Below are 27,266 nucleotides of genomic sequence, written 5' to 3' on the forward strand. Positions count from 1 at the left end.
ATCAGCACGGTGCACCGGCCTAGGCAGCCATTGGAGGGTGAACCAACAGCAAAGGAAGAACTTTCTCTCTGTCTCTCTCTCTCACTATCCACTCTGCCTGTCAAAAAAAAAAAAAAAAAAGAGTTCAGATGGATAGGAAAAGAATAAATAATAATGATTGGTTGATTGATAGCTAAACTACAACTTCAGATACTAAAGTAAATCTAGATAATCAAAATCACAGGTGAAAAGAAAGGGAAAAAAGAAAAAGAAGTAATGTTTCCTATAATGTGGAAAATGGCAATTGAAAACTTACAGCACACGGGATTTATTAAATATACACCTTAAAAATCAGGCATTTCCACTTGAAGTGAAACTAGTCCAAAAAAAGGTGTAAAATACTTATACATAGCAGATTACAATGATCACATGTTAATACTTTGGATACATTTTGGATACATTGGGTTAAGATAAATTTAATCTGTTCTTTCTTAAAGAAAAAAATTAGGCATTTAAATATGATAGTAAAACAAAGGAATACCTCAGAATGCTTGTAACACAAAGTATGCATTTGAAAACATTTTTAAAGGAATTATTCAAATAAGAAGAGAAGAAAACCCAGAAAATGATGCAAATAATATGAAACATTAAAATAATAATATAATTTGTATTAACTATATAAAGTATATTTTTGTCTTTTTATTTTTTAAGATTTATTTATTTACTTGAAAGTCAGAGTTACACAGAGAGAGAAGGAGAACCAGAGAGAGAGAGGTCTTTCATCCGCTGGTTCATCACCAAAATGGCTGCAATGGATGGAGCTGCACCGATCTGAAACCAGGAACCAGGAGCTTCCTCCAGGTCTCCCACGTGGGGGCTGAGGCCCAAGGACTTGAACAATCTTCCACTGCTTTCCCAGGCCACAGCAGAGAGCTGGATTGGAAGAGGAGCAGCCAGGACTAGAACCAGAGCCCATATGGGATGCCAGCAGAGCAGGCAGCGGCTTTACCCACTATGCAACAGCACTGGCCCCTTTTAAAAAAAAAAAAAGTAAGACTCAAAGAAGAAAAAAAAAAGAAAATCTACATCCATATCCAAAATAAAATTTATAAAAAATATATTCATGGTTTCATAGGGAGATCAAAGAAGCACACAAGAAAGATAATGACTTATGGTTGAAGGAAGAAATAAAAATTTATAAATTTAAGAAATTAACAGATTAAAATAGACAAGCATGAGTGTCAAGTTTAGGTATCCATTGTGAAAATATGTCAAGTTTAGGTATCCATTGTGAAAATAAAATAAAATGGAATTTTTTTTTCCCTGTACTATTTATTGAACTCTTTAGTTACTGTAGGGTTAATCTTATGAGTATAAAGGAAACTGAAAATAGATCTTTGTAAAAATTAAGAGTGGGAATAGGAGAGAGATGAGGAAGAAGGTTGGGAATGTGGGTGGGAGGGAAGGTAGGGTGGGAAGAATCACCATGTTCCTAAATTTGAATATATGATATGCATGAAGTTTGTATTCCTTAAATAAAATTTAAAAAAAAGAAAAAATTCAAAATCTGTATTTGGAAATAGTTTATTTTTTCAAATATGTCTACAGAGAAGAAAACCAAAGTTACTAGTGGAAACTATTAGTAGAAGACAAATTATAAATGCCATTTGTTTAAAGACCTCTCTTTCCCCAAGATTATTTAAAATTTCATAGATATATAAAATTTATTTATGGGATCCTACATGCTATTTAATGTTGAATCAGGGTAAATACATTTATTTCTTCAAACATTTAACATTTCTTATGGTAAAAAATTAAAACTCCAATATTTTTGCTTTTTTTTTTTTGGTAGAGAAATATATATAAATAAATAAACATTTTTTAAAGATTTATTTTATTTATTTGAAAGACAGAGTTACAGGGAGAGGTAGAGACAGAGAGAGAGAGATCTTCCATCCTTTGGTCCACTCCCCAATTGGCCACAATGGCCAGAGCTGCACCGATCTGAAGCCAGGAGCCAGGAGCTTCCTTCAGGTCTCCCATGTGGGGGCTGGGGCCCAAGGACTTGGACTATCTTCTACTGCCATCCCAGGCCATAGCAGAGAGCTGGATCGGAAGAGGAGCAGCCAGGACTAGAACCAGCACCCATATGGGATGCAGGCACTTCAGGCCAGTGCTTTAACCTGCTGCACCACAGCGCCAGCCCCATAAACATGTTTTTTTTAAAAAAAAAAAAAAAAAAAGTATTTAATCCTAACTTAAAGTAACTAGGCACAACTTTATAAAACTAAATTTGAGACACTAAAAACCATTTTTTCACAAAACATCTTGGAGTTTGCCCCTTCAGTCTTTTCTCCTAACTTCCCACTTCATTCCTGCAACAGTATGAGTCATAGTAATTTCAATTTATCATCTGCTCCCAGAATAGCTCTTGCGCATGAAAAGAGAATTGGTTTTCCAATTATGACTTCATCTCTGTTCTCTTAGATCTAATTTTTATCGAGTTTCTACACAAAATGTCATATCCAGCCCCAGACCACTCTAAGAGACAAATACCATTACCCCAACGTTGGGAACCATCCCTTGGGGGTGCTCCTGCCACATTCTTCTCCATTCTCCCTGGAACTTCTCTCCCCTGGCAACTGTTTTAGTTTATTCCTAAACAGTCATCAAAGGAATGTCATTAGAGTTCTCTGTCGCTAGATCACAGAAAATCCGCTGTTCATTTAATTACTCTCTTGTGCTTTCTCTGAGCAAAGCAGATGGGAACGGTGTCACTGTGGAGTTGCATCCAGGCTCCAGTGGGGAGAGTGTTCCTGTGGTGGCTCAGCCTCCACTGCTCTGTAAACGAAACCGAGACAGCAAAAGTGGGAAATTGTATAATTCTGGACTCCTCTCTGTGTTTCTAACACCAAGGAAAATGACTAAATCACGACAGAGACTAGAAGAGACCCATGTGTGCTGTTTCTTGTCACGTGGTGCCCTGGGCCACCTCAGCATGCTGCCAAAGGCGGCCCTCAGCACATGTCACTCCTCACGCTTTGACCAGAAGCATGGTTGAGAGAACACACTGTGAGATTTCCAACTTGAGACTGGCACTGTGGCTCAGCACATGTTCTCTCACAGTGTTGGGGGCATTTGAGGACGTGGCTGTGAACTTCATGTGGGAGCACTGGCAGGACCTGGACAGTGCTCTAAGGCTGTGCGGGGCTGTGGTGCTGGAGGGCTATAGCAGCCTGCTGGCCTGTGAGCACTGCATTACCAGACCTGAGGCGATCTTCAAGTTGGAGCAAGGCACGGAGCTGGGATGCTAGAAGGATCCCTAAATCAGAGGCTCCCACATCAGTATGCTCCCACTAAGCAGGAGACAAGAACAGTCTCTTCAACAGATGTTATTGGGAAAACTGGATCTCTGCATGCAGAAGTATGAAACAAGATCCCTACCTTACACCTTTCACAAAAATCCACTCAACATAGATCAAAGACCTAAACCTATGACCCGATACCATCAAATTATTAGAGAACATTGGGGAAACCCTGCAAGACATTGGCACAGGCAAAGACTTCTTGGAAAAGACCCCAGAACACAGGCTCTCAAAGCCAAAATGGATAAATGAGATTATTCAAATTGAGAAGTTTCTACACTGCAAAAGAAACACTCAGCAAAGAGGCAACTGACAGAATGAGAGGAAATATTTCCAAACTATGCAACTGATGAAGGATTAATCTCCAGAATCTTTAAAGAGTTCATGAAACTCAACAACAACAAAACAAAGAATCCAGTTAAGAAACAGACAAAGGGCTTTAACAGGCATTTTTCAAAGAGGAAATCCAAATAGCCAACAGACACTTGGAAAAAATGTTCAGGATCACTAGCCATCAGGGAAATGCAAATCAAAACCACAATGAAGGTTTCACCTCACCCCAGTTGGAATGGCTTTCATACAGAAATCAACAAACAACAAAGGCTGGTAAGAATGTGGGGGAAAAGGTACCCTAATTCACTTTTGGTGGGTATGTAAACTGGTCCAACCCCTGTGAAAGACAGTATGAAGATACCTCAGAAATCTGAATACAGACCTACCATATGACCCAGCCATCCCCCTCCTGGAAATTTACCCAAACCAAAAGAAATTAGCATATGAAAGAGTGATCTATACCCCCATGTTTATTGCCGCTCAATTCACAATAGCTAAGATATGGAATCAACCCTGATGTCCATCAACTGCAGACCGGATAAAGAAATTATGGGAGCTGGCTGCAGTCTGTCTGAGGGCGGCCAGAGCAGCTGGCTTAATTAACATGAGGCTTCTGGCTGGCACCGCGGCTCACTAGGCTAATCCTCTGCCTTGTGGCGCTGGCACACCAGGTTCTAGTCCCGGTCGGGGTGCCGGATTCTGTCCTGGTTGCCCCTCTTCCAAGCCAGCTCTCTGCTATGGCCAGGGAGTGCAGTGGAGGATGGCCCAAGTCCTTGGGCCCTGCACCCCATGGGAGACCAGGAGAAGCACCTGGCTCCTGGCTTCGGATCAGCCGCGGCGGCCATTGGAGGGTGAACCAACGGCAAAAGGAAGACCTTTCTCTCTGTCTCTCTCTCTCACTGTCCACTCTGCCTGTCAAAAAAAAAAAAAAAAAAAAAAAAGAAGAGAGATGAGGCTTCTGCTTCTTCTCCTGGTGGTGGCGTCGGCAGTGGCCCAAAGCAAGGCCTCGGCCAACCAGGGCGGTATGCCCAGCAAGAGATTGAAGCTGCAGTTTGCTGCTGAAGTTCCAGATCTGTGTTTCCTGAGGGTATAGGCCTGAGGGTGTTTGAGGAGTACCTGCGGGTTATTAGCCAGCGGTACCCAGACATCCAAATTGAAGGAGAGAATTACCTCCCTCAACCAATATACAGACACATAGCATCTTTCCTGTCTGTCTTCAGACAACTATTAATAGGCTTAATAATTGTTGGCAAAGATACTTTTGCTTTCTTTGGCATGCAAGCTCCTAGCATCTGGCAGTGGGACCAGGAAAATAAGGTCTATGCATGTATGATGCTTTTCTTCTTGAGCAACATGATTGAGAACCAGTGTATGTCAGCAGGTACATTTGAGGTAACTTTAGATGATGTACCTGTATGGTCTAAACTGGAATCTGGTAACCTTCCATCCATGCAACAACTTGTTCAAAGTCTTGACAATTAAATGAAGCTCAATGTGCATATGGATTCAATCCCACACCATGGGTCACAGCCCCACCTATCAGCACTGAAAACTCTTTTACACTAAGGGATTTTGCAAGAGCAGCGTGACTGACGTTATGAAGGCCTGTACTAAAGACAGTTAGTACAGACCAGATGCTTTTTTGGCAGGCTCTTTGTACCACTTGGAAAACCTCAATGCAAGATGGTTTTTCAGTGCTAGCACATTTTGGAATTCTGCACATTTCGTGGAGTGCAATAATACTGTATAGTTTCCTCCCCCTCCCAAATTCACCCAGTTGAGTTTTTTTTTTTTTTAATGTAGACATTGCTTGTAACTTTCTTAGTCATACTTGAAAAAGTAGAAAATTGAGTTGCAATTTGATTTATTTTAAAGATGTCTGTTAAATCTGTTGTGCTTTTACATGAATTTTCATTTTTTATGGTTTAAAAAGCAGTCTTTTGGGGAATGTAGCTGAAGTTCCCAAATACTTTATAAGACTTCAGTCAGACATCTCTAATTTGGCCATGTCCAATTTACGTAGTGTTCAAAACACTGCAAATTGTGAATGGTGCATTATACAAGATTACAGGGAGAAATCTAATATCCAGAGTACTCTACCAATTTGTGTGTATGTGTGTGTGCATATGTGTGCGTGATTACCTGAGAACCACTATAACACCAACTGCTTTTAAAGTCCTATGATATAGCTGGCGCCGCGGCTCATAAGCTAATCCTCCACCTTGCGGCGCCGGCACACCGGGTTCTAGTCCCTGTCAGGGCGCCGGATTCTGTCCCAGTTGCCCCTCTTCCAGGCCAGCTCTCTGCTGTGGCCAGGGAGTGCAGTGGAGGATGGCCCAAGTGCTTGGGCCCTGCACCCCATGGGAGACCAGGAGAAGCACCTGGCTCCTGCCATCGGATCAAAGCAGTGTGCTGGCCACAGCGCACCGGCCGCAGCAGCCATTGGAGGGTGAACCAATGGCAAAGGAAGACCTTTCTCTCTGTCTCTCTCTCACTGTCCACTCTGCCTGTCAAAAAAAAAAAAAAAATCCTATGATGTAGTTCAAGTGTCTTGCCTTGACCGGTCTAATGACTTGATTGATTGGGCCCTTGTACTTAACTAAATAAAAAACTAAGCAGATATCAGTTAAATAAAAAGTTTCAATTTATTGTTCAGTATACCTATTAACTTTGTATTTAACTATTGTCTCTCCAAATTTTTGCTTCCCACTCTCAGATAACTTCATAAGGTACACCCTTTAGGTTCACTTACATTTTTAGGATAATTGAAACTCACTCAATTGAATCTCTTTACAACACTGATATTAGTTGTCTAATAGTTTAGTTTGTCTAATGCATCAGAATTGTATTTGAGGAACAGAATTAGAAACATTTTAAATTTAATAGCATTTTAGAGTTCTATAAAGACAGTTAAAACAACTTAAACTGATAAAGACTGTAAGAATGACTTAGCAGAAATAAGACCATAGTGTGGAAAAATAGCCATATCACATCAGTGATAAGATACCTCAGCTTCTAAATAGGAATAAAGTGGTAGAGCCAGTGGTAGATAGGCCTAGATTTGTTAGTGGAAATAAAGGGACTTAAGGAAAAATTATGAGGTAATTTTGGCATTGGTTTCACCTAACACTTAGGTATTTTTAAGAGCTTATGTGAGGACACTTTCAAAAGGTTCATGGAAAGTGGAATTAAAAAGCTGTTTACTTTGATGCAAAAAATTGAAATACAAAATATGTATCCATGAAGGGTCTGCAAAAATTCATGAAAATGCATATTATGAAAAACCTATGCAGATATTATGAATTTTTTTGCACCAAAAAAAACACTTTTAATTCTATTTTCCATGAACTTTTGAAATATTCTTATACTTACTTACATGTTGTATAATACTTTATGTTATAATTTGTCATTGAATATTTGTTGAGGGTATATCACTTAATGTTCCTGATTGTGACAGCCTGAAGTTGGAACATGCTAGAACTTCCAGATGATAGGAAATTAGTCTAATAACTCACTCCACAAAATTAAGGATTATCCTTTTTATTAACCACATAGACCATTTATTAACAATGTAGACTTCTTCATATAGTGATAAGAAATATTACGATTTAAGCTAAAATTTCATTAGAGATTATTATTTGGGTATAATACCAATTTATATTTGAGAAGGTTTAACACTTTGTTAATTTGATCGTGTACCACTCCAGACTTCTCATCTTCAGCAAGTTGAAATGTCCTGTTGAATGTTTCCAGAGGTCTTTCATCAGCTAACACACATTCCACTAGTGACACAGTTAACTTTATAGCATGTAAGTGTTCACAACTTGGACTTTTGACATCCCATCGTCCTGACAGGCCAAACTGTGAAGAACCTAAGATTCAAATACAACTTTCTTCATGTTTGCCTTCGGTTGAGTAATATGTCTTTTGAAGAATAGCTTTAAGAGACTTACACACTGACAAAACTCAGCTGTTTTGTTGACACCCATCTCTTATGTTTAGCCATACTTAAATCTAGAGTTTAGTGAAGAAAATGTAGTGGGAGACATGAATAAAAAATAATGCTGAGGAAACATGGAAAGTAAACTATTTATAATATAGTTTTATTATATTCCTAACATTTTAAATTTATTGCTTATAAATTGATATAATATTTGAATTTATATTCCTAATAATTTGAATTTGTTGCTTATAAATTGATATGGATGTATGGTTTATACATGTCTATGCACTAGTATATTAATTAGAAGACCATAGAACATGCCAGCAAGTTGGCTGATGGTATTTGACCTTTTTTTTTAAGATTTTATTTATTTATTTGAGAGGTAGAGTTACAGACAGTGAGAGAAAGAGACAGAGAGAAAGGTCTTCCCTCTGTTGGTTCACTCCCCAGATGAATGCAATAACTGGAGCTGTGCCAACCCGAAGCCAGGATCCAGGTGTCTCTTCTGGGTCTCCCATGCAGGTGCAGGGGCCCAAGCACCTGGGCCATCTTCTACTGCTTTCCCAAGCCACAGCAGAGAGCTGGATTGGAAGAGGGGCAGCCAGGACTAGAACCGGCACCCACCTGGGATGCCGGTGCCGCAGGTGGAGGATTAACCTACTGTGCAACGAAGCCGACCCTGGTATTTGACTTTTTACTACAATAGCCATTATGGAAGAAAGTATTCATTATATTAATAAAAAATGTTAGTAAAGCATGGCTTAATACCTCAATGCATAAGGTGTGCAAGACAAGTATATTTTTAGAATAAAAATGGTATTATATGCATTATTAGTGATATCAACTAATCAGCCTTTACAGTGTTTTAAAATGTAACAGGATCCCAGCGATAGTTCTTTCTTATTTTGAATGTTAGTTTGGAACCTTGACTAACTGGCAAACATTCCACCCTTGTCATAATTTAAAGTAATTCGGATTTTAAAATTAGCCCAAAGGATTTTTTTTTTTTTTTTTGACAGGCAGAGTGGACAGTGAGAGAGAGAGAGACAAAGAGAAAGGTCTTCCTTTTTGCTGTTGGTTCACCCTCCAATGGCCGCCACAGCCAGCGCGCTGCGGCCAGCGCACCGCGCTGATCCGATGGCAGGAGCCAGGAGCCAGGTGCTTTTCCTGGTCTCCCATGGGGTGCAGGGCCCAAGCACCTGGGCCATCCTCCACTGCACTCCCTGGCCACAGCAGAGAGCTGGCCTGGGAGGGGGGCAACCGGCACAGAATCCGGCGCCCTGACAGGGACTAGAACCCGGTGTGCCGGCACCGCTAGGTGGAGGATTAGCCTATTGAGCCCCGGCGCTGGCCAGCCCACAGGATTTTTAAACATAGTTTTTTATTCTGACACTTTTTATTATTTACCTTTTAATGTGTTTTGGGAGAAATAAATGAGGAATTTAAGTTTGGGAATTTACCTCGTTAGAATTGTGAAAATAAACTTTTATAATGCTGATATGAAAAAAAAGAAATTATGGTATGTGCACACCATGGAATATTACACAGCAGTAAAAAATGAAATCCTGTCATTTACAACAAAATGGATACAACTAGAAAACATTATACTTAGTAAAATAAACCAGTATCAAAAAGACAAATACTATATATTCTCTCTGATCTGTAGTAACTAATAGAGTACCTAAAAGGTAATTTATAGGAGTGAAATTGACACTTTGAGATGTGATGATTCTGAACAGCCCTAATCTTGACTGTTGAGGAACAGAGATTTTTTCATACTATGTGTTTAATTCTTTACTTAGTGTAGTGTTAATATTATGAGCATAAAGTTAATTTAAAATAGATCTTTGTAAAAAAAAATAAGAATGGGAATAGGAGAGGGAGGAGGAAGGAAGGTGGGAGGGTGGGAGTGTGGGAGGGAGGGGAGGGGAGGGAAGAATCACTATGTTCCTAAATTTGTACATATGAAATGGATGAAATTTGTATACCTTAAATAAAACATTTCCAGGAAAGAAAGAAAGAAAGAAAGAAAGAAAGAAAGAAAGAAAGAAAGAAAGAAAGAAAGAAAGAAAGAAAGAAAGAAAGAAAGAAAGAAAGAAAGAGAGAGAGAGAGAGAGAGAGAGAGAGAGAGAGAGAGAGAGAAAGAAAGAAAGAGAAAAAAGGAAGGAAGGAAGGAAGGAAGGAAGGAAGGAAGGAAGGAAGGAAGGAAGGAAGGAAGGAAGGGAGAAAAAGCAATCCTAAAAGTCATATGGCAGGGCCAGCGCTGTGGCATAGTAAGCTAAGGCTCTTCCTGCAGCACTGGCATCCCATATGGGCGCTGATTCATGTCCTGGTTGCTTCTTTTCCAATCCAGCTCTCTGCTAACGACCTGGGAAAGCAGTGGAAAATGGCCAAAGAGCTTGGGGCCTCAGGCCCACCGCCCTCTGCTCTCTTCAGCCACTGATGTGTCCTTCCAGCTCAGCTTCTGATTTGGTGACAGGAACGCCAACAGCATTGGGGTCGCCCTGTGGTATAGCTAAGCTGCTGCCTGAGGTGCAGGCAGGCTGGAGTCCCAGCGGCTCCACTTCCTATCCAGCTCTGTGCTGTGACCTGGGAGGGCAGTGGAAGATGGCCCAAGTCCTTGGGCCACTGCACCCGCATGGGAAAACCCGGAAGAAGCTCCTGGCTCCTGGCTTTGGATGGTGCGGTCATTTGGGGAGTGAACCAGCGGATGGGAGACCTCAAATAAATAAATAAAATTAAAAAATTTTTAAAGATGTATTTATCTGAAAGTCAGAGTTACACAGAGAGAGAAGGAAAGACAGAGAGAGAGAGGTCTTCCATCCAATGGTTCACTCCCCATTCAGCCACAAAGGCCGGAGCTGCTCTGATCCGAAGCCAGGAGCTTCTTCTGGGTCTCCCACGTGGGTGCAGGGGCCCAAGGACTTGGGCCATCTTCTACTGCTTTCCCAGGCCACAACAGAGAGCTGGATTGGAAGTGGAGCAGCCGGGACTCAAACCAGCACCCAGATGGGATGGCAGCATTGCAGGCAGCGGCTTTACCCACTATGCCACAGCGCCAGTCCCAATAAAATTAAATTTTAAAAAATGAGACAGATGGACACCCTGGCCACCAAAAAATTAAAAAAAGAACCTGGGATCCCTGCGCCAAAAGTGGTGCTGCTCTCTCGGTCGTCTGCAGGGACTGAGAAAGAACTCGGTGTGCACGGCAGATCCCCGAAGCTGGAGGGTTTGGTTCCCTGCAGGCTGCTGCACTTTCCCACTCTCCGTCAGGACCACTAAATGCTGAAATGTGGATATATACTAAAATAGAAAGCAAGTCAGGGTGTCCTAAAGGTGTTTTTTTTAATTTAGTATTTATGTAAAAAAAAAAAAAAAAAACCTACCTTTTGAAACAGCAAGTCTGAAAAGCAATTGTTTCCATTCACATTTTTCTGGGGCAAACCTTTGTTCTAAGGAGGTAATATCGTGCCAGTACAGTCTAACAGAGCAGTGCTCCATAAGCAGACTTTCCGTTGTCAGACCACTGCCCTATTTTAATATAATAAAATGTGCGTTAATATTTGAAAAGAAAAAATAGCCTGCTGTAGATGTATTGAATTTTGACTTCCTCCTGCAGTCGTCATGGCAGGGTGAGGCCAAATGATTTAGCCACAGATGGGACATTCCCCACCCCTGCAAAACAGGTCAGGTGATACTCTTTCCCACTGGGGAAGGTGATCTGCTCCACTTACTCTTCACTTTAAGTTTTTTTATTTTAATTTTTAATTAGTGCTTAACAGATTCAACATAGTTCATAGATACAATTCTTTTACTTTTTTTTTTTTTTTTTTTTTTTTTTTTTTTTTTTTTTTTTTTTGACAGGCAGAGTGGACAGTGAGAGAGAGACAGAGAGAAAGGTCTTCCTTTGCCGTTGGTTCACCCTCCAATGGCCGCCGCGGCCGGCGCACTGCGCTGATCCGATGGCAGGAGCCAGGAGCCAGGTGCTTTTCCTGGTCTCCCATGGGGTGCAGGGCCCAAGCACCTGGGCCATCCTCCACTGCACTCCCTGGCCACAGCAGAGAGCTGGCCTGGAAGAGGAGCAACCGGGACAGAATCCGGTGCCCCAACCGGGACTAGAACCCGGTGTGCCGGCGCCGCTACGCGGAGGATTAGCCTAGTGAGCCGCGGCGCCAGCCTACTTTGTTTTGTTTTGATTGAGAGGTAGAGTTATAGTGAGCAGGAGAGGCAGAGAGAGAGGTCTTCCTTCCGTTGGTTCACCCCCCAAATGGCCACAATGGCCAGAGCTGAGCTGATCTGAAGCCAGGAGCCAGGCGCTTCTTCCAGGTCTCCTACATGGGTGCAGGGGCCCAAGGACTTGGGCCATCTGCTACTGCTTTCCCAGGCCATAGCAGAGAGCCAGATTGGAAGAGGAACAGCCAGGACTAGAACATATGGAAACAAGTGCCCATATGGGATGCCGGCACTGCAGATGGGGGCTTTACCCACTACACCGCACCCACTACACCGCAGCGCCGACCCCCATAGATACAATTCTAAGAACATGATAGTCCCTTCCTCCCTCCCCCTCCACTCAGTCTTCTGATACAAATGCTGATCTCATCCAGAGACATCCTCACAGACACACCAAGAAATCGTGTTTAGCTAAATACCTGGGAGCCACATGACCAAGCCAAGTTGATCCACACGGCTGACCAGCCTATCCAGGAGGCCTGGGCAGGGCTGTTGCTTCCTCTCACCTACAGCACTGCTCTTTGACCACAGTGAAGCTCGGGGTTAACTTTGGACAAACCCCCTTTCCTCCACACTCACCCATTTTCCTGGGGTTTCTACTCCTTGTCCCTCAACACATTTCCTCTACAGACCTGAACTGCATCCCCCTGAGGACCTCTCCCAATTCTTTCTGATTGTACATCTGCAAGCTCCCCATATCCATGCACTTTGCAATCCCTGAATCGTTTATGTGTAAATGTCAACGGATCTCCAAGGGCCCTGGGGTCTTTGGAAGGGAAATCCACAGTTTTGTGTCAAGATGGGCTTTTTGCCAAGAAAGTGATGGTTCTTAGGGTTCCTCTTGCAGGGTAAGTTCAATGTTTCAGGTATCAGGATGGATCCAAGGTAGATCAGTGCATTCATGAAGCTTATCTTGAATTTCCTACGGTGAACAAATTTTTACTCTTTATCCTCACGCATACAGACCTACAGAATGAAAGCTGTGAATACAGGTTTCCAGAGGCATGACGTGTCATTAGCCAAGACAAAACTCTCAAGTTCACAGTAGAAAAGACAAAACAAGTCCATGGAGATGCCTCATATGTTCTTAGTTTAACATCGTAAAAGGAATGAAAATTGAAAAAAATCTGCACAGCTCAAATAAAACCTTCAAGAAAGTGATGGCGCGAGCCGGCGCCGCGGCTCACTAGGCTAATCCTCTGCCTTGTGGCGCGGCACACTGGGTTCTAGTCCCTGTCGGGGCGCCGGATTCTGTCCCGGTTGCCCCTCTTCCAGGCCAGCTCTCTGCTGTGGACCGGGACTGCAGTGGAGGATGGCCCAAGTGCTTGGGCCCTGCACCCCATGGGAGACCAGGAGAAGTACCTGGCTCCTGCCATCGGATCAGCGCGGTGCGCCGGCCACGTTGGCCATTGGAGGGTAAACCATCGGCAAAGGAAGACCTTTATCTCTGTCTCTCTCTCTCACTGTCCACTCTGCCTGTAAAAAAAATAAAAAAAAAAAAAAACTGATGGCGCTGCATTTTTACTCTCACCATTACTGCATCAGGCCCCAGTGGACTTTCATCCTGTCACTGAGGCGCTTTGGCTGCTTTCTCATGGGTCTGTTGGGAACATCTCCTTTAGTCACCTGCTGAAAGTCAATTCCCAACATCAATTTCAGAAAGGGAAAGGGACTAATTAACTCCTCACTATACTAAGCGCCAGGGAATAACTTGTTCCCCAGTGTCTCTGTGGAGTAAACTACACAAACTCAAACTGCAGTCAGATTGCAAAGACTCCCTTAACCGCCTTCAGAGAAACCTGAAGAGTCCGTGGTCCTCTCCCTCTTCTCTCAGTTTAAATAAGGCAGCTTCCCGGGCAGTAATGAGCTCAGCCCCACTTTGGGCCCATTGGAGAAAGGACGCTGACCAGCAGTCGGTTAAGGCAGGGAGAGCTGGAGATCTTTTCAAAGCACTGCCCCAGAAGCCTGCAGGCGGTGCGAGCAAGAAAACGCGAATTAGTGCTAGAAAAGAAGTTCCGTGACCTTGTATTCCACCTTCTCATCCCTGCCTGACTCCTTGGTGCTGACGCACCACACATGGCATCCCGAGGTAAAACCCCACATCGTTTTCTTCTAAGGGCCAGATAGTAAGTATGAATAGCTTATCAGTGTCACCCTTCCATGATGACAGATTCTGAAATACACCCAAATGTTAATTTCTACTAGCCTTTGTGTTTTTTGTTAAATTCTTTCAGCAATTTTTATTCCTTTCACTATTTTATGGCTATACCATGTGAGGCACTTATAATTACTAGGTGCTCAGCTCATCCGTTATTAGATTGAAATGGACACTATTGGAAACGGTGACTTGATCAGCATAGCCCTGACTGTTAATGAACAACTTAATACATTATCCCTCTTAGTAGTTTTTTTGTCTGCTCTACTTAATATGACTGGTTTAATTCTGTAATTAATACACAGTTATTCTTAAGTGTTGAAATTTAACTGAAATGTGATCCCTGTTAAACATAAGAGTGGGAATAAGAGAGGGAAGAGATGTACAATTTGGGACATGCTCAGGCTGACTTGCCCCAAATGGTAGAGTTAGAAACATACCAGGGGACTCCTATTCAATCCCATCAAGGTGGCATGTACCAATGCCATCTCACTAGTCCAAGTGATCAATTTCAGTTCACAATTGATCATAATGAAAGGACTAAGAGTCAAAGGGAGCACATAAACAAGTCTGGTACCTGCCAAAACTAACCGATAGAATAAATAAAGGGGAGAGTGATCCAACATGGGAAGCGAGATACACAGCAGACTCATAGAATGGCGGATGTCCTAAACAGCACTCTGGCCTCAGAATCAGCCCTAAAGGCATTCCGATCTAGCTGAAAAGCCCATGAGAGTATTTCAGGCATGGAAAGCCAAGACACTCTGGCAAAAGATCTCTGCGAGTGAGATCCCAGTGGAAAGAACAGGTCTTCAAAGAAGGAGATACCTTTCTCTGAAGGGAGGAGAGAACCTCCACTTTGACTATGAGCTTGTCTAAACAAGATAAGAATCGGAGAACTCAGAGGGCTTCCATAGCCTTGGAAACTCATGACCGGAGCATAGGGAGACTACTGATGCCATAGACAGGAGTGTCAATTGGTAAAGTCAACAACAGGAGTCACTGTGCACTTACTCCTCATGTAGGATCTCTGTCCTTAATGTGCTGTGTATTGAGATTTAATGCTATAACGAGTACTCAAACAATATATTTCACTTTGTGTTTTTATGGGGGTGCAAACTGTTGAAATCTTTACTTAATATATACTAAACTGATCCTCTGTAAAAAAAAAAAAAAAAAAGAAATTATCAACTCCCAACTTGACTCTCACTGGGATTAAACATGACAATAGGTCTGATCTGATTTCATCATCATTTAAAAAAAAATCATCTATTATTTTTCACTTTATGTTTCTGTGTGAGAGCAAACTGTTGAAATCCTTACTTAATGTATACTAAGCTGATCTTCTGTATATTAAGATAATCGAAAATGAATCTTGATGTGAATGGAAGGGGAGAGGGAGTGGGAAAGGGGAGGGTAGTGGGTGGGAGGGACGGTATGTGGGGGAAGCCATTGTAATCCATAAATCGTACTTTGGAAATTTAAAAAAAATAATAATATTTTATAAGCAAAGATTTTCAAAATATGTTTAATTAGGGAATCTTTTTTGTTTGATAGTTTTCTTCTCTTGTTGAAAGTATATAAAAAAAAAACACCATTCAACTCATTGCAACCCAAAAAAATATATATTTTTTTTTAATTTTTAAATAATCAAGATAGGCATGAACTCATATAATTCCAGGAATAAGTTAACAGGCACTAAAAGGTCAGTTCTCCCCTGCATCGGTGGATTGGGGATTATTATCAGCCCCCAAAAATGGGGCAGTTGTCCAACATGTTGGAGAGAGCAATAGTGAAGCTGATAGGAACCAGGATCCGAGGGGAGGGTTTTCCTAGATCCAAGAGGAGAACAACGGGCTGGCGCTGTGGTGCAGTAGGTTAATCCTCCGCCTGCAGTGTCGGCATCCCATATGGGTGCCAGTTCTATTCCCAGCTACTCCACTTCCGATCCAGCTCTCTGCTGTGGCCTGGGATAGCAGTGGAAGATGACCCAAGTCCTCGGGCCCCGGCACCGGTGTGGGAGACCTAGAAGAAGCTCCTGGCTCCTGGCTTTGGATTGGCCCAACTCCAGCCATTGCAGCCACCTAGGGAATGAACCAGCGGGTGGAAGACCTTTCTCTCTGTCTCTCCCTCTCACTGTCAGTAACTCTACCCTTCAAATAAATCTTTTTAAAAAGAGAACAAAGCAAAGTGAGGAGAAAGAGATGAGAATAAAAATACAGAAGATGATTTAAGGAGATCTAGGGACCATTATGCTCTTCTGAGAAAAACACCTCAGAGGGGCAGGCACTGTGGCATAGTAGGCTAAGCATCTGCCTGCAGTGCTGGCAACCAGTTTGATTCCTGGCTGCTCCACTTCCAATCCAGCTCTCTGCTGTGGCCTGGGAAAGCAGCTGAAGATGGCCCAAGTGCTTGGGCCCCTGCACCAGCATGAGAGACCCAGAACAAGCTCCTGGCTCCTGGCTTTGGATCAGCCCAGCTCCAGCTGTTGCAGTCATCTGGGGAGTGAATCAACAGATGGAAGACTTCTCTGTCTCTTCCTCTCTCTTTCTATAACTCTGCCTCTCAAATAACTAAATAAATCTAAAAAAAAAAAAAAAAAACTTGAGAAACAAAGGCTCCCATGTAGGGATGTAAACAGATTTTGTGAAGGGCCAGATTAAGACAAAAAGACAGTTCTTTTTGGGTCAAGTAGCCAAAGGAATTCCAATGAACACATTTCAGGGGACTGCTACAGCTCACTCTCAACATTCCCCAGCTCTGTTCCCCTTCTCATCACTCACTTTTCTCTTCCTCAGCTTCGCAATCAGCCAGCGTCAGCGATGAGAAACAACACTTTGAGTGAATTCATCCTGCTGGGGCTCACAGACACCCCAGGGATTCAGATGTTCATGTTCATATTTCTCTTCCTCGCCTACGTCTTCAGCATCATTGGAAACCTCTTCATCATGGCCCTCACGCTCCTGGACGCCCGCCTCCAGACGCCCATGTACTTCTTCCTCAGGAATTTCTCCTTCCTGGAGATTGCTTTCACAACCACGTTCACGCCTAGGCTGCTGTTCAGTATCTCAACGGGAAATAAGACCATCAGCTTTGCTGGGTGCTTCACTCAGTACTTTTTTGCCATTTTCATCGGGGCCACTGAGTATTACCTGCTGGCCGCCATGTCCTACGACCGCTATGTGGCCATCTGCAGACCTCTGCACTACACGGCCATCATGAGCCCCAGGGTGTGTGTCCAGTTGGTTCTCTGCTCTTGGCTGGGGGGATTCCTCATCATCTTGTGCCCAATCATCCTCACCAGTCAGCTGGACTTTTGTGCATCCAATAGACTCAATCACCATTTTTGTGACTATGGTCCCCTCATAGAGATAGCCTGCTCAGATACAAGACTCCTGGAACTAATTGACTTTATCTTAGCCGTCGTGACCTTGGAGGTCACGCTGGTGCTGGTCATTATCTCCTACACACACATCATCAGGACCATTCTGAAGATCCCGTCTGCCCAGCATAGGAAAAAGGCCTTTTCCACCTGCTCTTCCCACATGATTGTCATCTCCCTGTCTTACGGAAGCTGCATCTTCATGTACGCAAAACCCTCAGCAAAAGAAGGAGTTGCCTTCAACAAGGGGGTGTCTGTACTCAATACCTCGGTTGCTCCTCTGCTGAACCCATTCATTTACACCATAAGGAACAAACAAGTAATACAAGCCTTCAAGGATGTAGTCAGAAAAGCAGCAAAACTTCATTAGTTTTAATGGGCTCTGAATAAATGGAAATTTTGAGTGACGGTCATGAAGCTGCTCCAACGGACACGTGAGCTTCTGCCCTGTTCTTCTGTTCGGGAATTTCTCAGACAAATGGAATGTGAGCCCACGTCAAAACTTTGTTTCGAATTTGCTGCAAAGGAGGGCATTTGCATAGTAGCTAAGACGATCACTCAGATGCCTCAGTCCCCTATTAGAGTGTACGTTTGATTCGTGGTCCTGGCTCCTGAGTCCACATTCCTGCTAACACAGAACCTGGGAATAAGCAGTGATGCCTCAGATGATTGGGTTCCTGACACCCACATGGGCAGCCAGATTGAATTCCCTCCTCCTGGCTTCTGCCCTGCCCACCCCCCTCCCACAGCAGTTGTGGGCATTTGAGGAGTAAACCAGCATGGAGGAGTTCCTTCTCAGGGGCTGGCGCCATGGCACACAAGGTTAATCCTCTGCCTGCAGTGACGGCATCCCATATGGGTGCCGGTTCTAGTCCCGGTTGCTCCTCTTCCGGTCCAATAGTTGTGGTCTGGGATGTGGAGATGGCCCAAGTGCTTGGGCCCCTGCACCTGCATGGGAGACCCGGAGAAAGCTCCTGGCTCCTGGTTTCAGATCGGCACAGCTCCAGCCGTTGCAGCCATTTGGGGAGTGAGCCAACAGAGGGAAGACCTTTCTCTCTCTGTCTCTCCCTCTCACTGTCTGCAACTCTACCTGTCAAATAAATAAATAAAATCTTTAAAAAAAAAAGATTTTCTTCTCTGTATCTGTGTTTTAGTGTGGATGTGGGGGTATGGGGGTGTGTCTGTCTTCCTGACTCTAGAAAAAAAATCTGGCAATAGAAATGTATCAAAAGGCAGCCAGCGGGCTGGTGCTGTGGTGTAGCAAATAAAGCCACCACCTGCAGTGCCAACATCCAATATGCATGCAGGTTTGAGTCCCAGCTGCTCCACTTCCAATCCAGTTCTCTGCTATGGCCTGGGAAAGCAGTAGAAGATGGCCCACATTCTTGGGCCCCTGCACCCATGTAGGAGGCCTGGAAGAAGCTCCTGGCTCCTGGCTTTGGATCGGCGCAGCTCTGGCAGTTGCGGCCATTTGGGGAGTGAACCAGCAGATAGTAGACCTCACTCTCTCTCTCCGTCTCTCTCTCTCTCTTCCCTCCTCCCTCTCTCTCTCTGTAACTCTGCCCTTCAAATAAATACATATATCTTTTAAAAACATATTTATTTTAGTGCAAAAAAAGTCTTAAATCACCCATATGAGGGATCTTCAAAAACTCAAGGAAAATGTATATTTTGGAAAAACTGCATGGATTTCAAAAAAATGGCACCAAGATCAACATCTTTTAATTCCATTTTTGCATGAGCTTTTTGAAGTCCACACGTGTAACTGACTCTATAGAAACACAACAGAGGGGTAAACTGTGTGTTATAGGGGCCAGGAGGAAGAGGCTAATCTAGCCAGATCCTGAAGAATAAACAAGTATTTCCCAGCTCTCAGGAGGACTGGGGAGGGCAGCAGAGGATTATCTGTAGGAGAAAAGGGGAAAGAATAAAAGAAAGGCAGAGAGAGGATGGGTGTCTGGCCTCTGGTTAAGCCACCAGTTTGGACGCTTGCATCCCATATCGGAGTGCCTGGTTTAAATCCCAGCTCTGCTCCTGATTCCAGCTTCCTGCTGATCACCCTGGGGGGCATCAAATGATGGTTCAAGTAGCTAGGTTCCTAACCCCACAGGGGAGACCCACTGAATGTCTGGCTGCAGGCTGGCCCAGCCCTAGCTGTTAAGGGCATTTGGGGAATGAACCAGTGAATGTAAAATCTATGTATCTCTCTCCCTCTCAAGTAAATAAATAGATAAATTTTTTAAAAAGTAGAAAGAAGTGTGGGGAGAGCAAAATCACCCACACTCAGTAATTCTGTAGAGATTCTAGATGTAGTGACTGCTGGCCAAGGGAGAGCGACTGCAGTGTCTGCTATGCTCCCTGCATCCATGAGGGGGCAGCAGAGGTAAAGCAATGCTGGGCTGCAGGAGCCCTATTCCCTCTCCCCACCCTCACGTCTGGAGGTCCTTTGGGCCCAGGCTTGTGCATTTCTGCAGAGGGCCTGAGGTCTGAACAGCCAGTCAGACCTCCGAGGCCTGACAGATACCGAAGGGCTCCCTGCAGGTGGCCATCTTCCGGCTCCTGCTGCTCCCGCGCCTGACGACAGTCGACAGTCGCTGCAGACCTGTCGTTCATCTGCCTGACCTGGCCCGACACTCGCCGCTCACCCCCGCATGCTCCTCCATCCGCAATGTGTCCTGCTTAGAGATTCTCTCCCACACCATCGCTGTGCCCCAGACGCTGCTCAACATCGCCCTGGGTATCCAGCTTTGCCGGCTGCACCACCCAAGACTCGTCCCACATCTTCCTGGGAGCCACAGGGTTCTTCCTCCTCGCAGCCACAGCCTGCGACAGGCACACTGCCACGGGCAAGCCCCTCCTTTACCCTGTGCAGTTTGTGCATGCACACGGCTCATCCTCAGCTGCTGGCTGGCAGGGATCTCCTTCATCTCCACCATCAACCCTTTGTTCTGTAGCTACACACCTCTGATGGAGCTGGCTGCTTGTGGGCCTCTGATGGAGCTGGCTGCTTGTGGGCCAAAGGTGCTGGAGATGGTGAATTTCACCCCAGCCTTGGTGGCCTTGCTCAGCACCTTGGTCCTGATCATCCTGCCTCATATGTCCAAATCTGTTGTGAGGTCCTCCCATTTATACACAGCAAGGTGCAGGCTTCCCACAGGCCACGAAGACACCTTGTCATCACAGGTGCTTTGCACCTGTTGTCAGCACTCTCCCAACCGCAGAAATGACAACAGGAACTGCCTATGCCCCCAAGCACCCTCACCTACGCCCATGACAGCTGAGATCCATCATCACGCCATGGTCATTCCACCGCTAGAACGACTGTAGAGCGACTCATTTCATCTTCACTGAATCCATCTACTCTTCACAATAACCCTGTGAAATAGCTGGGAAAGTTATTGTTTGCATTTTACCTAAAGAAACGGATGCTCAAGCAGACTAAGTGCATTGCTGAAAAACAGGATTTGAACGCAGGACTTCTGGATCTAAATTCACTGATACAATGTTTCCCACACACATGAAACACAGGATTTTACTTGTCATCTATTATTGCATGTAAACTATTCCAAAACCTGGCAGTTTGAAACAGCAAGTATTTCTTTTCCCAGTTTCTGTGAACCAGCAAGCTGGGTGCCGCTTTGCTGGGTGTCTCTAGTTCAAGGCTTCTCAAGAGGTTGCAGTGAACCTTTCAGAGCTGTCAGAGCTGTGAGCTAGGGGGAGCAGTCACTCCCGAGCTCACTCCAGTGCCTGCTGGAGGCCCTGGTTCCTCAGTGGCTGCTGCCCCGGGGGCCACCCCACAGGACAGCTCACAGCACGCAGACTGGCATTCCACAGGGCAAGCAAATGAAAGGATGCCAACACATGAGTGGTTTTGTAACCTAGTGTCAGAAGGGACATCACATCGTCTTGTCAGATTTTATCTGTTAGAACCAAGTCATCCACCGCTTCTCCTTGGCACCACCCAATACGGTGAGCGGGGCAAAATTCAGGTGGAGAAAACTTCCTACAGCACAGACAGCTTCCTGCCGGCCTGAGGACTCGATCATGACCTTGGGATTCGAAAAGGACGGCCTGTCGGAGCTCACGAAGCCTCAAGCAGGAGCTTCAGATCCCGAAGGCAGCCTCCTGTTTCCCGGGAGCGAGGGGAAGCAGGGGTAGGGGGAAAAGAGATGACGCTTCAAGCACCTGCTGGGAGAGAGGAACTTGAGTTACCCAACTGTATTTTGTCTTGTTTCCCAAGTGCAGACAACTGGGGAGAATAAAGGATTAATTAACTCAGTTCACGGGAGAGCAAGAGGAACACGTATTATTTCAGTAGGTCTTCAGGTTGCTGATTTGCCAGTGTCATTGAACTCTAGTTGTTTTGGGGGTGTTACCCAGTCTGAAGGCTGATGTGGGGGTTCGGTTTTGAGCATGTTGAGGAGCTGCGATCTTGGGTGCACCAGCGTGAGGTTTGGAGAAGAGTCATACACTTGAGTTCCTGGGCTTTGTAAGCAAGACACTGTGCTGTCCCCTCAGGTCTGGAGGGACACGGTGTGTGCCAAAGAAGAGTTATCGGGGCTGGCATTGTGGCACAGCAGGTTAAGCTGTCAACTGGGACGCTGGCATCCCAGATGGGTGCCAATTTGAACCCTGGCTGCTTTGCTTCTGATCCAGCTCCCTGCTAATCCGCCTGGGAAAGCAGAAGAACATGGCCCAAGGACTTGGGTACCTGCCACCCACATAGGAGACCCAGATGGAGTTCCAGACTCTTGGTGTCGGCCTGGCCCAGTCCTGGCTCTTGTAGCCATTTGAGGGGTGAACCACTAAATGGCAGATCTTTCTCTTTCTCCTCCCCCCCCCAACCCTGCACCCGTCACTCTACATTTCAAAGAAATAAATTAAGTCTTAAAAAAAAAAAAAAAAAAGCAGCAGCAAGGCTGGCGCCGTGGTGCAGTAGGTTAATCCTCCACCTGTGGCGCTCGCATCCCGTATGGGCGCTGGTTCTAGTCCTGCCTGCTCCACTTCCAATCCAGCTCTCTGCTGTGGCCTGGGAAAGCAGTGGAACATGACCCAGATGCTTAGGCCCATGCATCCACATGGGAGACTGGGAAGAAGCACCTGGCTCCTGGCTTCAGATCAGCTCAGCTCCGGCCATTGCGGCCATCTTGGGAGTGAACCAACGAAAGGAAGAGCTTTCTCTCGGTCTCTTCCTCTCACTGTCTGTAACTCCACTTCTCAAATAAATAATTTTTTTAAAAAAATGTTGTTAAAAAAAAAAGCAAAGCAAGTCTTCAAGTCCCACCCATTAGGGAGGAGATTATACATGAACAGCAGGAGGCAGGGCGCTTCAGGCTGTGTTGCATGGTCTGCCTGCTGCCCTAATGATGCAGGCCCCTCCCGCAGACATTCACCCGGCTCAAGCTCACCAAAGGTTTCCTGCGGTTACGGCTTCCACTCGGACTCCACAGGGTCATCATGTGCACCGGCTGCACCAGGGTAAGCACAGCCCCTCAACTGCCGCTCCTCGCAGTCCACACAGCTGTGACACGGGCCAACAACGGGGCAGCAGCTACAGCCACGGAAACCGCGAAGCAATCACTACTCCCAAATTCTGAAATTCAGATGGGGATTATAACTCCCAGATTAGTTCTCAAGGCCCAAGAATGAGCCGACGCCGGTGTCCAGCCCAGCGTCTGGCCCTTGGTTCTGCCCCCTCGGTCATTCTTCCGTCCTCATGAGCGGCAGATTGTGGGTGCGGCTGGAGCACGTCCTCAGCCTCCTCCCTTCTAGCAGTGTTTCGGTGAGCCAGCTGCCTTTCTTTATCTTGTGCCGCCTCCCTTGTAAACCCAGCTGACAAAACTTCTGTGGATAGAACTCACCTGAGAACCTTGTGCATCCCTCACGTAGCTTGACGTTTGCTTCATTAGAAAGACTCCATAGTCACAGGTCTCGTTTTGATAAGCTCTGCTCTGCCGTGAGCTCCTGCCCAAGGCCTGAAGACCCATTATTTTATTACAAGGATCTGCGGAGCACATTCTGACCTTAGGTCACGGGCCTCTTGTGTAACTGAAGAGTCCTCTGGAACACCACCTTGGTATTTCTGAGATCTTAAAGTTATTACCCTCATACCCATGATTCCATCTTTCACTAAGTGTTCCTGACAGTGCTCTGATTTCAATCCTTGCTCCAAATCTATTCCTGAATTTTGGCATCATTTGCCACTAGGAGAGAATTTCCAACATCATAATCAAGGCCCGGATCTTTTCTGTTTAACAGTCCTCACTTCAACCCACCTCTCTCCTCTTTCTTTAAACTTCAAGAAGAAATCAGGGGCACCTTTGACATTTTGTTTAGAAACCTCTCTAGCAGGCTGGCACTGTGGCGCAGTGGGTTAAGCCACCGCCTGTGTTGCCAGCATCCCATATGAGCAGCAGTTTGAGTCCCCGCTGCTCCACTTCTGATCCAGCTTCCTGCTAATGCACCTGGGAAAACAGTGGAAAATGGTCCAAGAGTTTGGGCATCCATGTGGGAGATCCAGATGTAGCTCCTGGCTCCTGGCTTCAGCCTGACCCAGCCCCAGCCACTGTGGCTATTTGGGGAGTGAACCAGCAGATGGAAGACCTCTCTCTCTTTCTGTAACCCTGCCTTTCAATAAATAAATAAATCTTTTTAAAAAGCCCTCCCTAGCTAGATTACCGAGTTCACTGGGCACATTTCCCATTTCATGAATAACTGCAGGAGACAGCTGTGCTACCCTTCTCCAGTACATAACTAAGATCCGCCTCCCAGTTTCCCATAAGATTCTCCTCGCTTTCGTGAAAGAGAGCGTGGGCTGTGCTCATCCATGGTCCTAGGCCGTAGGAAGCTGCAAGGAATCAGGCCCTAAACAGCAGGCATATGGGGCAGGGTTATTTCCTCTCCTCTGAATCCCTCAGTGGTCTCTTCACTGGGCATCTGGTCTCGGAGGCAAATCTCAGATGGGCAGACTGACCTGGCAAAATGTTCACTGTTGTCCCTGTGCGATCTGTCTTGAGTGTTTCTTCTCCAGGAAACAGGCTGTAAAGGCTCCCACAAAGCCCCGCAGCATTTCTAGGCCCCCCTTCTCCCTCACTGTGTCCCCTGAGCATAAAGTCTCAGATGATGGTGCAGCCCGCTCTTTTTTTTTTTTTTTTTTAAATATTTATTTGAGAAGTAGAGCTATAGACATACAGACAGACAGAAAAGTCTTCCATCTACTGGCTCCAAAAGGCCACAACGGCCGGAGCTGGGCCAATCTAAAGCCAGGAGCTTCTTCCGGGTCTCCCATGTGGGTGCAGGGGCCCAAGCACCTGGGCCATTTTCTGCTGCTCTCCCAGGCCACAGCAGAGAGCTGGATTGGAAGAGGAACAGCCGGGACTAGAACTGGCACCCATATGGGATGCCAGCGCTGTAGGCAGGTGGAGGCTTAGCCCACCACGCTGCAGCACCAGCTCCAGTCACTTTTCTTTTTAATCTTTTAATTTATTTGAAAGGCATAAAGACAAATAGACTTCTTCCATCTGCTGATTCATTCCCCAAATGCTGCAACAGCCAAGGCTGGGCCAGGTCAAAGCCAGGAGCCAAGGATTTCATCCAGTTCTCCCAGGTGGGTGGCAGGGTCACAACTGCATGAGCCGTCACCACTGCCTCTGCTGGTGCACATTAACAGGAAGCTGGGGTCAGCACCGGGGCAGGACCCCGGGTCAGGCACGCCAGTGTGGAATGTGGGCACCGCAAGCAGCGCCTTCAGCCAAGCGCCCAACCTGAATCAGTCCCTGATTGAATGTTTCTCCTCCCTCTCCCCACCCTGGGAAGATACACAACTTATGAGCCAGGTTAAAGTAAACAAATGCCATTTGCATCAACAACTTCCAGTTTGCCACTAAGGACTAGCAAGCCACGTTAGTAGCTAGAAAATTCATTCTATCTTGCGTTTCAAAGTTATTATGGTGTGAAAAAAATTTCTGTGTGAGGTCCCTGTGGGATCAGTGGCATGAGGACCTAGGATATGGCGTTTAGCCCCTGTTCCTGTAGAAAAGACTCAATTCCCAAGGCATGCACTTGAAAGCCTGAGGAAATACATAAGTAAATGGCTCCCTCTAGTGGAATATTATGTTTTTACACTGTCACATGCACCGAGTTAGGAAACTACTGCAAGGATCTAAAATTCTCACACAATGGAATCAATGTCCCAGGAATGATCTAAGCTAACACTTCCCTCTAATGGAGTGTTTGTTTGTTTATAAAATATCAAGCACTGAAGAGGACTACTCACAGATTAAAGGAGTCTGCTTGGATGCAATTCTCAAATAAAAGCCTTACAGTCTTGATAAATATTAATAAAAGACCAGAGACAGGCATTTGGCCTAGCAGTTAAGCTGCCAGATGCGATGCTTGCACCCCATATCAGAGTGCGTGAGTTCAAGTCCTGGCTCTGGCTCCTGAATCCTGCTTCCTGGGAGGTAGCAGACGATGGCTCTGGGCTCTGGGTTCCTGCCACTCATGTTAGGAGACCCAGATCCAGCTCCAGTCCAGGGCATTTACAGATATTTGGGGAATGAACCAGAAGATGCAATCTCCCCCCCCCCCCCCGTCTCTCCCTCTATGTCAAACAAATAAATGAATCATGTTTTAATCCAAAGGCCAGGAATTTTATTGGGTATCAGTGAGACGCTGACTGAAAGCCCCTTGCCCTTACCCCATACACAGACACAGGAATGAACACCATGTTCTGATGGAGACGGCTAAAGGAGACCACCGGAGTCCATCAGGGGAGTAGCAGAGCGCCCGTCATGCACAGAAACCTCGGATGGGCGGAGAACAGAAGGAAACGCCTCACCACAGTACAGAAGGAGCAGGGACCCTTCCCTGCAGAAGAAAGGGAAGCAAGAGGACCCCAGTCCCCTTGCCTCGGGCACCTGCAGTCCTCTCCACTGGAGACCCGGGGTCCACAGGCACTGAGCTCAGTGGAGGGGCTGCAGGAGTCCACACAGCTGCATTTCCCGCAAGGAAGGCGGCGACACGGTGCCCCTGCCCCATGTGGCCTTTGTGACCACTGCCCTGGGACTGCTGCCAGGGTGTGTCCTGCTCCAGGGCTTCTGGTACCCACCATCACTGTTCCACTCTCTGAAATCTCAAGGAAACGTGCAATCAAAAGGCAAGTGCTTTTCGGTGAGTACAGAGAGAGGCTCGCTAGTTTGCGGGTAGGGACAGAATGTGTTGCCTTGAGAGTCGTGGTCCCATGTCGCTGGGACCACAGAACAGGGCTCCCGTGTATGCTATGCACACCCTGAAATGCATTTTTCATGAACTTTCTGAAGTATTTTCATACAGTGTACCGTAACTTATTGTATACTTCAAAATAGCTAGAAGAGAGGCTCTTGAGCTTTCCCAATACAGGGAACAATAAATGTCTGGAGTGATGATAGAAATGCTAATTGCCCTGATTTGGCCATTATATTTTGCATACATTTATCAAAATACCACCGGGTACTCCATAAGTATGTACAAGTATTATCTGCCAATTTTTTTTTTTTTTTTTTTTTTTTGGACAGGCAGAGTGGACAGTGAGAGAGAGAGACAGAGAGAAAGGTCTTCCTTTGCCGTTGGTTCACCCTCCAATGGCCGCCGCGGCCAGCGCGCTGCGGCCGGCGCACCGCGCTGATCCGATGGCAGGAGCCAGGAGCCAGGTGCTTTTCCTGGTCTCCCATGGGGTGCAGGGCCCAAGCACCTGGGCCATCCTCCACTGCACTCCCTGGCCACAGCAGAGGGCTGGCCTGGAAGAGGGGCAACCGGGACAGAATCCGGCGCCCCGACCGGGACTAGAACCCGGTGTGCCGGCGCTGCTAGGCGGAGGATTAGCCTAGTGAGCCGCGG

The 27,266-nt window shown here is 45.7% G+C and overlaps 1 protein-coding gene, 2 long non-coding RNA genes and 1 pseudogene across 7 annotated transcripts; 3 read left to right on the top strand and 1 right to left on the bottom strand.

Moving 5' to 3' along the window:
• Positions 1-658: 658 nt before the first annotated feature.
• On the bottom strand, positions 659-22,932 carry LOC149123485 (uncharacterized). 5 transcript variants are annotated; one of them, XR_016216782.1, is made up of 4 exons: positions 22,799-22,921; positions 11,007-11,151; positions 2,542-2,820; positions 659-1,011 (listed from the first exon to the last, which is right to left on the bottom strand). It is a non-coding gene; the product is annotated as an uncharacterized LOC149123485 (long non-coding RNA). The 5 variants fall into 5 exon arrangements; XR_016216781.1 differs by lacking the exon at positions 2,542-2,820; XR_016216779.1 differs by lacking the exon at positions 659-1,011 and having other exon boundaries at positions 2,213-2,820.
• On the top strand, positions 4,233-5,866 carry LOC100339975 (selenoprotein T pseudogene; annotated as a pseudogene).
• Positions 15,546-21,575, top strand: LOC127491031 (olfactory receptor 6C4). The gene has a single exon (XM_089308453.1). It carries the CDS (start codon positions 16,831-16,833, stop codon positions 17,758-17,760), a length of 930 nt encoding a protein of 309 aa, XP_089164579.1. The 5' UTR covers positions 15,546-16,830; the 3' UTR covers positions 17,761-21,575.
• LOC149123486 (uncharacterized) lies at positions 22,729-26,919 on the top strand. Its single transcript, XR_016216784.1, has 2 exons — positions 22,729-22,868; positions 26,100-26,919. It is a non-coding gene; the product is annotated as an uncharacterized LOC149123486 (long non-coding RNA).
• Positions 26,920-27,266: the final 347 nt, after the last annotated feature.

Source organism: Oryctolagus cuniculus, chromosome 11 (assembly GCF_051225735.1).
Source record: "Oryctolagus cuniculus isolate XC-2025 breed Fujian yellow rabbit chromosome 11, ASM5122573v1, whole genome shotgun sequence".
NCBI classification, from domain to species: Eukaryota; Metazoa; Chordata; class Mammalia; order Lagomorpha; family Leporidae; genus Oryctolagus; species Oryctolagus cuniculus.